The sequence below is a fragment of the Triticum urartu genome, chromosome 2, assembly GCF_003073215.2.
Source record: "Triticum urartu cultivar G1812 chromosome 2, Tu2.1, whole genome shotgun sequence".
Lineage (NCBI taxonomy): Eukaryota > Viridiplantae > Streptophyta > Magnoliopsida > Poales > Poaceae > Triticum > Triticum urartu.
The window spans coordinates 71,258,051-71,270,624 of record NC_053023.1 but is presented as its reverse complement, the minus strand read 5'-3'; the positions used below and the strand labels follow the sequence as shown (position 1 = coordinate 71,270,624).

At 58.9% G+C, this 12,574-nt stretch overlaps 1 protein-coding gene across 1 annotated transcript in view; it reads left to right on the top strand.

Annotated features, from left to right (window-relative positions):
* The window catches only part of LOC125535098, a 30,324-nt gene extending 20,487 nt beyond the window's left edge, over positions 1-9,837 (top strand). The window contains exon 3 of the mRNA XM_048698148.1: positions 9,698-9,837. Coding sequence (XP_048554105.1) covers positions 9,698-9,837 — 140 coding nt within the window. The remainder of the gene's footprint in view (positions 1-9,697) is intronic.
* Positions 9,838-12,574: the final 2,737 nt, after the last annotated feature.

Here is a 12,574-nt window from a genome sequence, read left to right as displayed (position 1 = left end):
AACGGAGAAATGATGCACTTCCTCCCTTTCCCCCGGAGGACGGGATGCAGCTGGATCAGTGACCAACGGTGAGAGAGAGAGAGGCCACCGCACTCCCTTTCCCCCGACGGTCGGGATGCAGCCGGATTAGTGACCAACGGTAGAGAGAGGCCACCGCAGCCTTGTGTGAGATACTCTGAAGAGCGACAAACCAGGCAGGCAGGCTCCATTGTATATTGTGAGCGGACTACCTTTTTCTCCATAAAAATCGTTTTATATTCTGTGTACGTGCCATTGAGCACTATAACTTCATTTAAAAATAATGCGGCAACGCGTCAAGTCGAACTTTGTTTCGTGGACGCGTGGTACACGACCTCCCTAGGTAAACAACCGCTACAGGCGTTCAAATTAGCATGTGGGCTGCCATTTCGTAAATAAATGAGCTCCACCGTGTACCCGCGCGGGTGTGGCTTGGCACGAAGCGTGAGTACGTGCACGGTGCACCTATTCTCTTCTTGTATACGTACACCACCTACGTGGGGTTGTGTGAGAGAGATACAAACCTAGAGAGATATAGTGTGTGTGTTCTTGAGAGTTTTTTTGGGGGGGTCAATCAAAAAATGTAACGTATGCAATGTGTGTGAAATAGAGTCTTGGATATAACATATATATAGAGGGGGCGATCCACGAGAAGAGAGTGGAGGTATCATCGACTTGAGCTGTCCATAGAATCAAAGAGAGGGATGATGTGTGTGTGTGTGTCTGCGCGCGCGCGATCGATAAAGAGTGCCAACAAATTTGTGTGTGCCCATGTCAAAGATATAGAGTGGCTGGCCTACTGGAACGTGAGATGGGACATTTGCAGTTTGTCTCTATGGCATGGATACCTACCTGCAGTGCTCGACTATCGGTGTGTGGTGGGGGAAGAGGGAGGCCCAATTAACTATAGAGGTACAATGGCTGGTATACGTGTGTGTCGGTGTTCTAGGAACGGGGGTCCCTAGACTTGCCTGCCTGTGGCCTGCGGCGTGGCTCAAGTGGAGGCCCAGCGCGGCCCATCTTCATCAGCACAAGCTCAAGACCTTCGCGAGGGGCCAAGCCTCGTGGAGTGGACGACAGGAAGCTTCCTTAGAAGCACCCTCATCAGGCAGGCTCACGAGGAGGCAGAGAGATCAAGGCAGGGGTACCTCGCGAGGAGCCCGTGACGCAAGCCATGACGATCGAGACCAGGCGGGCGCCAGGCGGGCGTCGGCCTGCGCAGTGTCCTTGTTTCCCCTTTGGTGCAAAGGGGGCAAGCACAAGCCAAGGCATCGGGCAAAGGTTACCATTCCGGTGCAACGAGACCAAGACCAGCAGAGCGGCAGGACAGAGGTTACCGTGGAGCCCAAGACGGCGTCATCACCAGTGCTTTTGGCAGCCGAAGACCACCTTTGGTCAGGATAACTTGTACAAGATGTTCCCCTTCAAAATGGCCAATTGTTGCCAACCTTCCCGCTCATTATTTGGGGAGAGGCCCAGGGCCTCTATAAATAGAGCTAGCCACCACAGAGGAAGGATAGAGGGATCGGAGAGATCGAAAGACAGATCGACACACATAGACATCCAGAGGTCCGTTAGAGCTCTAGCAGAGAGAGAGAGGCGACTGAACTCGCCCAAGCAGTTCATCGCACCAGCTCAAGTACACCTCTCGCGAGGCTGTTGTCGGATTTCGGGTTCCGGCAGACCCTTGAGGTTCGAACACTGGGGTGCATGTGGAGATCTCTCCCCTACCGATCTACGTCCAATCTCCTCACGTGATCTAAGTTGGAAACAACAAACAACTTAAGGGACACGAGGTTTATACTGGTTCGGGCCACCGTTGTGGTGTAATACCCTACTCCAGTGTGTGGTGTGGTGGATTGCCCAGGGGCTGATAACAAACAGTACAAGGGAAGAACAGCCTCGCGAGAGGTGTTCTTGAGCTGGTGCGATGAACTGCTTGGGTGAGTTCAGTCGCCTCTCTCTTTCTCTCTCTGCTAGGGCTCTACCAGGTCTCTAGATGTCTAGGTATGTCCCCTCTTTGTGTCTCTGTTTGATCCCTCTATCTGTGGTGGCTAGCTCTATTTATAGAGGCCCTGGGCCTCTCCCCAAATAATGAGCGGGAAGGGCGCCAATAATTCGCCATTTCAAAGGGGAACATCTAGTACAAGTTATCCTGACCAAAGGTGGTCTTCGGCTGCCAAACGCACTGGTGATGACGCTGTCTTGGGATCCACGGTGACCTCCGTCCTACCGGTCTGTTGGTTTTGGTCTCGTTGCACCGGAATGGTAACCTTTGTCCGATGCCTTGGCCTATGCTTGTCCCCTTTGCACCAAAGGGGAAACAAGGACACTGCGTAGGCCGGCGCCCGCCTGGTCTCGATTGTCATGGCTTGCGTCACGGGCTCCTCGTGAGGTACCCCTGCCTTGATCTCTCCGCCTCCTCGCGGGCCTGCCTGATGAGGCTGCCTCTGAGGAAGCTTCCGGTCGCCCGCCCCGCGAGGCTTGGCTTCTCGCGAGGGTCTTGAGCTTGAGCTGATTAAGATGGGCCACATTGGGCCCCCACTTGAGCCACGCCGCAGGCCGCAGGCAGGCATGTCTGGGGACCCCCGTTCCCAGAACGCCGACAGTAGCCCCCGGGCCCAAGGAGCGCCCGGGCTTGGCCTAGCAGGGAAGCGAAGGGGCGAGCGCGAAGCGCCGCGGGCACCAACAGCCTGCGGCCTTGGGTGCCGCGTGGCGATTGATTGGATGTGGGCATCTGCGCTTCCCCACAATGCCTCGGCGATCGCACGACTTGACAAGTCCCTGCAACGCCAGGAGCAGCTTGAACCTTCGCTGTGGGTTGGTGCACGACGAATCGCGCCCATTTTGCTCTCCTTCTTTTCCTGCGCAGAAATAAAAGGTAGTATAGGGCCCTGCGGGGGCGTGTTAGAACTGATGCTATTAACCATCATGCTGCTTCCGCTATTTCTGCGTTGTGTTCCCGCGCCATGCACCCATGTGCGGGAATTATTTTAGCTCGGTGGGGCTTGACGCGGTCCTCGCCTTTCGAGGCCGTGGCCTCGCCATGCGCTTTGTGCCCTGCAAGGATCAGTAGGAGGGGTAACTTTTGGTCTTGGTTGTGGGGGCGATCGACCCAGGTCCTACGCTCATGTCGCGATGCCCGTGAGGCACGGACTGGGAGGGGTGCTCCCGCAGAAGACATGGATAGGAAAGCTCCAAACGATCGGGGCAGAAAACACTCGCAAGGGCGCCCGTGAACCTCCCTTGCGAGACTTGTGCGGGAGAAAATGAGGCAAGCGAGCGAGAAAGACAAAGAGTCACAAGCCAGGAATGTCAACAGCTTCGATAAAACTTCAAACGGAAATAAACAAGCCAACTACAGAAAGCAAATGGGAAAGCCGCGTCCGGCACCTATTCTAGTCTTTGACGTCTTCTCACCAGCGCAGAGCTAAGTGCTGCCATTGGGCGTGGGTGGGAGCCCCCGAGGCCCGAGGGCGGCACTCCGGAGACTCTGGGGCGTGTACAGCCCCACTCATTATTACGTGAGAGTGTCACGGGCGGCGAGCTTCACAGGCATTGGCCTTCTTCACAGGCACCAGGCCTTTCCCGAAATGCGGTAGCTTCACATGCATTTTCCTTCTTCACAGGCATTTGCCTTCTTCACAGGCACCGGGCCTTTCCCAAAACGCGACAGCTTCACAGGCATTTGCCTTCTTCACAGGCACCGGGCCTTTCCCAAAACGTGGCAGCTTCACATTCATTTTCCTTCTTCACAGGCACCAGGCCTTTCCCAAAACGCGGCAGCTTCACAGGCATTTGCCTTCTTCACAGGCACCGGGCCTTTCCCAAAACGCGGCAGCTTCACAGGCACCGGGCCTTTCCCAAAACACGGCAGCTTCACAGGCATTTGCCTTCTTCACAGGCACCGGGCCTTTCCTAGGTGCTAGGCCTCGCTCAGGGATAGAAACTCCGGAGATGTTGAATGTTCCACGCGTTTTGGATTGGTACCCCCTCCGTGGTCTCCAAGAACGCGGAGCCAGGCCTGCAGACATGAACAACCTTGAATGGGCCCTCCCACATGGGAGAGAGCTTGTGCAGCCCCTCCCTGGAGAGAACCCGTCTGAGTACGAGATCCCCTACATCAAGAGTTCTGGGGCGGATGTTGCGGGAGTGGTATCATCGCAGCGCCTGTTGATAGCTTGCCGCCCGCAGCGCGGCTTCCCGGCGGCGCTCCTCCCCCAGCACGAGATCCATCCCCCGCATGGCATCCTGTTGCGTCTCGTTGAACGCCAGGACCCGTGTGGAGCGACGCCGGACTTCGTGAGGGAGAACTACCTCTGCTCCGTAGACGAGGAAGAACGGGGTCTCGCTAGTCGGCTTGGTCATAGTTGTGCGGGTTGACCACAGCATGGAATGGAGCTCGTCGTACCAGCCCCTGCCACAGGCCTCCAGCTTCTTATTAAAGGTCCTAGCTTTGAGGCCCCTCAGGACCTCCGCGTTGGCTCGCTCGGCCTGGCCATTGCTCCGGGGGTGTGCTACCGAAGCGTAGCATATCTGCGTTCCAAGGTTAGCACAGTATGGTTTGAAGAGATTACTGGTGAATTGCGAACCATTGTCGGTGATGATGCGGTTGGGCACTCCAAATCGGCTCACGAGGCCCTTGATGAACTTCACTGCAGAGCCTGCCGGGATTGTGCGGACGGCTTCCACCTCAGCCCACTTGCTGAACTTGTCCACAGCGACGTTGAGGTAGCAATAGCCCCTGGCGCCCGAGGAAACGGGCCCCGAATGTCCAGCCCCCAAACTGCGAACGGCCATGAGAGGGGTATAGTCCGTAGACCCCCCGTAGGCTGATGGATCTGCTTAGCATGAAACTGGCAGGCCTCGCAAGCCTTCACCAACTCAACGGCATCGACGAGCGCTGTGGGCCAGTAGAATCCACTACGGAACGCCTTGCCGACGAGGGTTTGTGACGACGAGTGGTGCCCGCAGTCTCCGCCATGTATGTCCACCAGTAGCTCCTTCCCTTGCTCTCGGGAGATGCAACGTAGGGACATGTCATTTGGTCGTTTCCTCTAGAGCTCTCCATCCTTGATGCAATAAGCTGTGGCCTGCCGCGCCACAGGCTCCGCTTCCTCCTCGTTCTCCGGCAGAGTCCCTTGCATCAGGTAGTTCTTGAGCTCTGGGATCCAACACCCTTCCTGAGGCTCTAACGCTAGGAGCAGGTGTGCCCCTGAAGCCGGGCCGCAGATCGGGGCTCCTGAGGCAGGCGGCTGAGGGAGCTCCTCCCTTGGTTGCGCCATGCTCGACAGTGGCGGCACCGCCGAGGGTTTGAAGAGCTGCTCCTCGAAGACGTCAGGCTCCTGAGGCAGCCGCCGAGATGCCCTCTTGGCAATGTCATCAGCTTCCTGATTGGTGCCCCGGGGCACGTGTTGCAACTCCAGCCCCAGAACTGTTTCTCCATCTTGCGAACCTCAGCGAGGTAGGCTTCCATGTGCTCGTCCTTTGGCTCGTATATCTTGTTAGAAAAGTTGACGAGGAGCTGCGAATCGCCCTTGATGATGAGGCGCTTTACCCCTAAGCCAATTGCGGCCTTCTGGCCTGCTATTAGGCCTTCGTACTCCGCTATGTTGTTGGAGACCTTTTCTCCGTGCTGGAAGCAGAGTTGTACGGCATAGTAGAGTTTGTCCTGGGTAGGGGATACGAGCACTGCGCCAGCTCCCGCGCTGTGTTGGGAGAACGCCCCATCGAAGTACATGACCAAGCCGTCCGGTGCTTCGCTTCCCGGGGAAAGTGATCGGTCTTCGCCTGCCTCGAGACCCGGCGCTTCTGCCCATTCTGCCACGAAATCCGCAAGTGCGGCTCCCTTGATGACTCTGGTCATACTGAATTCTAGCTGAAATGCCTGTAGCTCAATGTTCCACTCAGCGACCCTCCCAGCTGAGTTGGGGCTCCTGAGTACTCTTTCCAAGGGGTATGCTGAGACGACTTTGATGGGATGGCCTTGGAAGTAGTGGCGCAGCTTGCGTGAGGCCACTAGTAGCGCGAGGAGGAGTTTCTGAGGCATGGGGTACCGCGCCCTTGCGTCCCGTAGCACCATGTTGACGAAGTACACTGGATGCTCGATGAGGTTGAGGGTGCTGGCGTAGCTTGCGTCCTCCAGAGGTCGAGGCATTTCTTGAGACGACGGAGCCCCCAGTGCTTGGTCACCTGAAGAGGCCCCTCCTGCTTCAGGTGCGTTCTCCTGCTGCGGCTGTTCCTTTCTGGCTGTGGTTGCGGCCTTCGCGAGGCCCTCCCGGCTCTGCTTTGCTTCAGTTCGGACGGTCAATGCGGCCTTGGCACAACGCTCCTCCTTGACTTCCACCAGGGCTGCGCTAGCGGAGTAGGGGGTGGCCGCAAGGTAGAGCACTAGGGGCTCCCGAGGACGCGGAGCTACCATCACTAGTGGGCTGGTAAGGTACCTCTTCAGGTCTTGGAATGCCCTGTCGGCCTCTTCAATCCATTCGAAGGGGCCCTTTTTCTTCATCAGCTTGAAGAAGGGCAACGCTCGTCCCCCAGCTTGGAGATGAAGCGCCCCAGTGCAGTTACACGCCCGGTGAGCTTCTGCATTTCTCTGAGGGTCCTTGGCGGGCTATGTCTTTGACTGCTTTGACCTTCTCTGGGTTGGCCTCGATACCCCTGTGGGATACGAGGAAACCCAGGAGCTTGCTTGAGGGGACTCCAAACACACACTTCTCCGGGTTGAGCCGTAGGTCCACTTCGTTGAGGCTCGCAAAGGTTTCTTCTAGGTCCTGTATCAGGGTTCTTGCCTCACGAGACTTCACCACAATGTCATCGACGTAAGCTTCAGCGTTCCTCCCAAGCTGCCGGCCTAAGGCGATGTGCATCAGCCGCTTAAAGGTCGTGTCTGCGTTGCGCAACCCAAATGGCATGCACGTATAGCAGTACACTCCACACGGGGTCAGGAAAGCCGTCTTCTCCACATCTTATACCGCCATCTTGATCTGGTGATAGCCCGAGAAGGCATCTAGGAAGGACAATTGGTCACACTCTGCGGTGGAGTCGACTATCTGGTCAATGCGGGGGAGCGGAAATGGATCCTGCGGGCAGGCCTTGTTGAGGTTGGTGAAGTCGACACACATGCGCTCCTTTCCTCCCTTTTTTGGCACAACGACCGGATTACCCAGCCAATCAGGGTAGCGGACATCGCGGATAACTCCTGCCGCCTCTAGCTTCCAGGTCTCTTGAACGATGAAAGCCTGTTTCTCAGTGGACTGCCGCCTCGCCTTCTGCTTCACGGGGCGCACATTGGGGCACACATTGAGGTGATGCTCAATCACTTCCCTTGGGACCCCTGCTAACTGATTAGGTTCCCATGCGAACACCTTCTTGTTCGCACGCAGGAACCTCACCAGGGCCTCCTCTTGCTCGGGCTCATGGTTGGCCCCTATGGTGAAGGTGGTGCTAGTGGACCCGTCCTCGTCGACTGGTACCTGCTTGGTTTCCGCCTTGTCTTGGGTGAATAGCTGCTTCTTTTTAGCCGGTGCAGCCCCCTTGGGCTCAAGGGCATCGGTGCTAGTGGGCTGTGCCACCGCGGCCACCTGAAAACAAGCTGGAGCACCTACAGCGCATCCCTTGTGTCTCATGACAGGGCGAGGACGCTGCTGCTCCCAGGCATCTTCATGAGGTTGTACGCCGAGTGAGTTGCTGCCATGAACCGAGCCAAGGCCGGATAGCCGAGGATGGCGTTGTAGGGGAGGCCAATGGGGGCGATGTCAAAGTCGATCAGCTCCGTGCGGAAGTTGTTGTAGGTGCCGAAGGTCACAGGGAGGCGAATCTGTCCCAAGGAGGTGGTGGAACCGGCTCCGACGCCCGAGAAAGGCCTGCTAGGTTGGAGCCGCTCCACGGCACGTGGAGGAGGCTGAAGGCCTGCACCGAGAGCACGTTGTGGCCGGCACCACCGTCGATGAGGGTCCTAGTGATGGCCACTTGGCAGATTGTGGGGGTGCACAGCATTGGGAGCGCGCCCGAACTGATGGGGTTGAAGGGGTGGTCCTCCGAGTCGAAGGTTAGATCGGTCTCGGGCGCCACCCAGCCCGGGGGGGCTTCTCGGCGCTTGGAGGCGGTGCTGATCCGGTGGGTGAACGGCTTGACGTGATGGCTCGAGGGTGGTGCCTGGGAGCCACCCAGGAGAGCTGCGACGATGGGCGGCGCTGGAGTTAGCGACGGTGTGGCGGTGCGGCCCTCCCGCCGCATCGAAGGATGCTGGGACGAGGCCTGCTGCTCGTTCCCCGCCGGGCCGGTGGTGGCGTTGGCGGCAGTCGACGGGGAACGACGACGGCGTCCGCCGACGGGTGCCGTCTGGGCGACGCGGGTGGCGAGAGCAGCCCGGCGCTCGGCACGAGCCCGGCGAGCGTCAGCCATGGACACGACGGAAGATCGCACGCGAACAACAGAAGAAAGATTCCGGCGCACCCCTACCTTGCACGCCAAATGTCGGATTTCGGGTTCCGGTAGACCCTTGAGGTTCGAACACTGGGGTGCACGCGGAGATCTCTCCCCTACCGATCTACGTCCAATCTCCTTGCGTGATCTAAGCCGGAAACAACGAACAATACAAGGAACACGAGGTTTATACTGGTTCGGGCCATGTTGTGGTGTAATACCCTACTCAAGTGTGTGGTGTGGTGGATTTCCTCAGGGGTTGATAACGAACAGTACAAGGGACGAACAGCCTCGCGAGAGGTGTTCTTGAGCTAGTGCGATGAACTTCTTGGGTGAGTTCAATCGCCTCTCTCTTTCTCTCTCTGCTAGGGCTCTACCAGATCTCTAGATGTCTAGGTATGTCCCCTCTTTGTGTCTCTGTCCGATCCCTCTATCTGTGGTGGCTAGCTCTATTTATAGAGGCCCTGGGCCTCTCCCCAAATAATGAGCGGGAAGGGAGCCAACAATTGTCCGTTTTGAAGGGGAACATCTAGTACAAGTTATCCTGACCAAAGGTGGTCTTTGGCTGCCAAAAGTACTGGTGATGACGCCGTCTTGGGCTCCACGGTGACCTCTGTCCTACTACTCTGTTGGTATTGGTCTCGTTGCACCGGAATGGTAACCTTTGCCCGATGCCTTGGCCTGTGCTTGCCCCATTTGCACCAAAGGGGAAACAAGGACACTGCGCAGGCCGGCGCCCGCCTGGTCTCGATCGTCATGGCTTGCGTCACGGGCTCCTCGTGAGGTACCCCTGCCTTGATCTCTCCGCCTCCTCATGAGCCTGCCTGACGAGGCTGCCTCTGACGAAGCCTCCGGTCGCCCCCCCTGCGAGGCTTGGCCCCTCGCAAGGGTCTTGATCTTGAGCTGATGAAGATGGGCCGCGTTGGGCCCCCACTTGAGCCACGCCGCAGGCCACAGGCAGGCAAGTCTGGGGACCCCGGTTCCCAGAACGCTGACAGCTGTTCTTCCCTTGTACTGTTCATCATCAGCCCCACAGGCAATCCACCGCACGACACACTAGAGTAGGCTATTACACCACAATGGTGGCCCGAACCAGTATAAACCTCGTGTCCCTTGTGTTGTTCGTTGTTTCTAGCTTAGATCACGCGAGGGGATTGGACGTAGATCGGTAGGGGAGAGATCTCCACACGCACCCCAGTGTTCGAACCTCAAGGGTCTGCCGGAACCTGAAATCCGACATTTCGCGCGCCAGGTAGGGGTGCGCCGGAATCCTTCTCCGTCCGCCTCGCCGTTCAGATGTCAAGCGACCCGGCTGCCAACACCGACCGCTGGGTAGCGTGGCCCGCCCACGCCGTGTCGCCGGCCCAGGGCGACCTCAACCTTGCGCCTTAGGCAGCCTGCGCTCCGCAGAACGCTGCGGGGCGCGGGCGACGCGACCAAATGCCACCTGCCCTCACACCACGGCAGGTGCGGGCCGCGGCAAGGGCCTCAAACCACGCCGTGGCCACGGCGCCGTACACCTGACGGGAGCTAGCAAACTCCAGGGCCACGCTCATGGTGGCCCGAGAGCTGCTACGGTGTCGGCTGCTGGAGGGCGGCCGTGACGTGGTGCTGGAGCGAGTCGCCGAGCTCCTAGATGCCGCCGCCTCGGGAACGCCTCCTTTCTACATCCCGCTGCCACCCCAGACCCAAGGCGGGCCGTATGGCAGCGTCGTGCGCGTGCACGCAACTTCCGGCAAACTCCAGGGCCCGTTCAGCACCAACACCTCCGCCGGCACCAGGCGACAAGTCACGCCGGCCCCTTCTCAAGCCAGCGAAGGGGTGCCCGCCGTGGCCTTCGGCTTCAGCGGACCGCCACGCCATCACCCCCAAAACGGCGCTCCAAGTCAGGCTGCGTGGCATGCGGGGCGCTACGGCGAGGCGCACAGGGCGGTGACCCCAGAAGCTTACGTGCCCCGCATGGTGGATCAGGGGTGCGCACTAGAAGAAGATCATGGCTCATTCCTCGGGACAGGCTGGGGCGAGGAGACGCCAGGAGCTGAGCTCTTTCAGGAATCCCAAGAGAGCCTCGACAACCGCACCGGCAGCGGCAACTATCGGGTACCACTCATCCCTCAGGAGCAAGCTTATGCTAACCATGAGTCACAGGAGATACAGGTCGCCGCAGCAGGTGGCTGCCCCAATTCTGCAGCCTCATACCCCTCAGGAGGAGGGAGAAGGGGCTGCAAGAGAGGGGCCGAGATTCTGGTTCGTCCCCGCGGCGGTCGGAGCAAGGCATTCTCAGGAGGTAGGCCCCCTGCCGGGGAGGTGCCCCAGGGCCTGCCCCCGGCAGGGGACCCGTGGTCGTCGGGGGAACCGCTGGCGACCGCTCTGCCCCATTGGCGTCGTCCTTGGTTTCCGGTCGCCATCGATGGCGGCAGAGTGAGGCACAAGGCGGGGCCCTCGTCTGGCGATATGAAGCAAGGCCAGTACCTGTGAAGAAGGCCCAGTGCCTGTGAAGCTCACTGCCCGTGACACTCTCACGTAATAATGAGTGGGGCTGTACATGCCCCGGAGTCTCCGGAGAGCCACCCTCGGGCCTCGGGGGCTCCCGCCCACGCCTAGTGGCAGCACTTAGCTCCGCGCTGGTGAGAAGACGTCGAAGACTAGTCTAGGTGCTAGATGCGGCCTTTTGCTTTTGCCTTTCCTTGTTGACAAAGTTCTTCGATTTGGATTTAAGTTGGATTTGAGCTCGATGCTTCCGTGTGTTTGGGGGAAGGGGTGTTTAGTCTCGTTCGAGCAATCTCTCGCGTTCTGGTTTTGGCTTTGCGTCCAAAGTTAACCTCGGCTGCCCCCTTCGTGATCCCCTTGTGAGCCGGGCCGGGCAAGGCACGTTCACAACCAGGACCAATGTTACCGCACCCTTTCTGGAGGTTTTCATCGCGGGATCTACAAGTTAATCAGAAGACACCCAAGGTGCAGCGGCCCCCGCAGGCCCGCTCGGGACTTGCTGGGGTCGGAAGGTACACAAGTCAGCTGACCCATCACCGGGATAGTGGCTAAGTTCACGTGCAACATTATGCTTACCAGGGTACTAATTGCAAACCTTTACATGAGGGGCTCCCCCTCCCAAAATGCTCTTACATTCTTCAGGGCCAAGCCCGAACCTTCTTCATGCAGGATAAACAGCAGTGACATGCGGTCAGTCGGACATATCACTCACCGCGTCTTCTGGGGCATCCTCTGAGGCATCGCTGGCATCGTTGACATTGTCGCCGCCACCGCCAGCATCTCCGTCGGTGCCAGGCTCGTCCACAATGCAGCCTTCATTGGCGCCCACGACCACGCCGTCGTCATCAGACGCAAAGGCCCTGACGAGGGCGCCCACGTTGTCCTCCACCCACCACGCCAAGTCGCCCCGGACGGCAATGGGCACGCGTGAGATGGCAGCGTCGAAGTCGAAGTGGGGGTCCCTGTCCTGCAGATGGCTGAAGACACGGGAGAAGGCACGCCCGAGCAAGGCTCGGCTCCTCTCTTGGACAAGCCAACGGGACCTCTCAGATCTGTTCTCCAGAAGCGTCACCACATCGGTGAAAAATTGGAGGTTGGCGGCGTAGTTGACCTCGTGCGGCTCCTTAGTAGCAGCCTCGCAGATATTGCCCAAAGCTGTGTTGGCCCTCTCTCGGAGCGTTTGAAGCATGGGGGCATGCACATGCTCCAGAACCCGTCGCAGACGAATCTCGTCCTCATTCCGCTGCGCGACGGCCTCGGCATCATCAACCCTCTGTTGGAGAAGAAGCTGCTCGGCCCGGGAAGAGGACACCTCCGCCTGCGCCGCGCTGAGGGCGGCTGCGGAGGAGTCTGCACGCCGCGTCACTTCGGCCAGTTTGGCCCTGAGGGCTGTGGTCCTGCCCTCGGCCTCGGCCATGATCAGCCCCAACCTCGTCTCATATTCGCGCTCGAAGGTCGAGCGAGCTTCCACCACGTGGCAATCGACTTCTTCCTGGGCACGGGCTTCACGCGCGGCAACGTCATCCTCTGCCCGGGCCACCAGGCGCTCCCTCGTCTCCAACCGCTCAAGGTCAAGGTTGCGCTCGGCGGCTTCCAGCGTCAGCGCCTCCTCGCGCTTCAGAAGCTCCGCCCGGTCAAC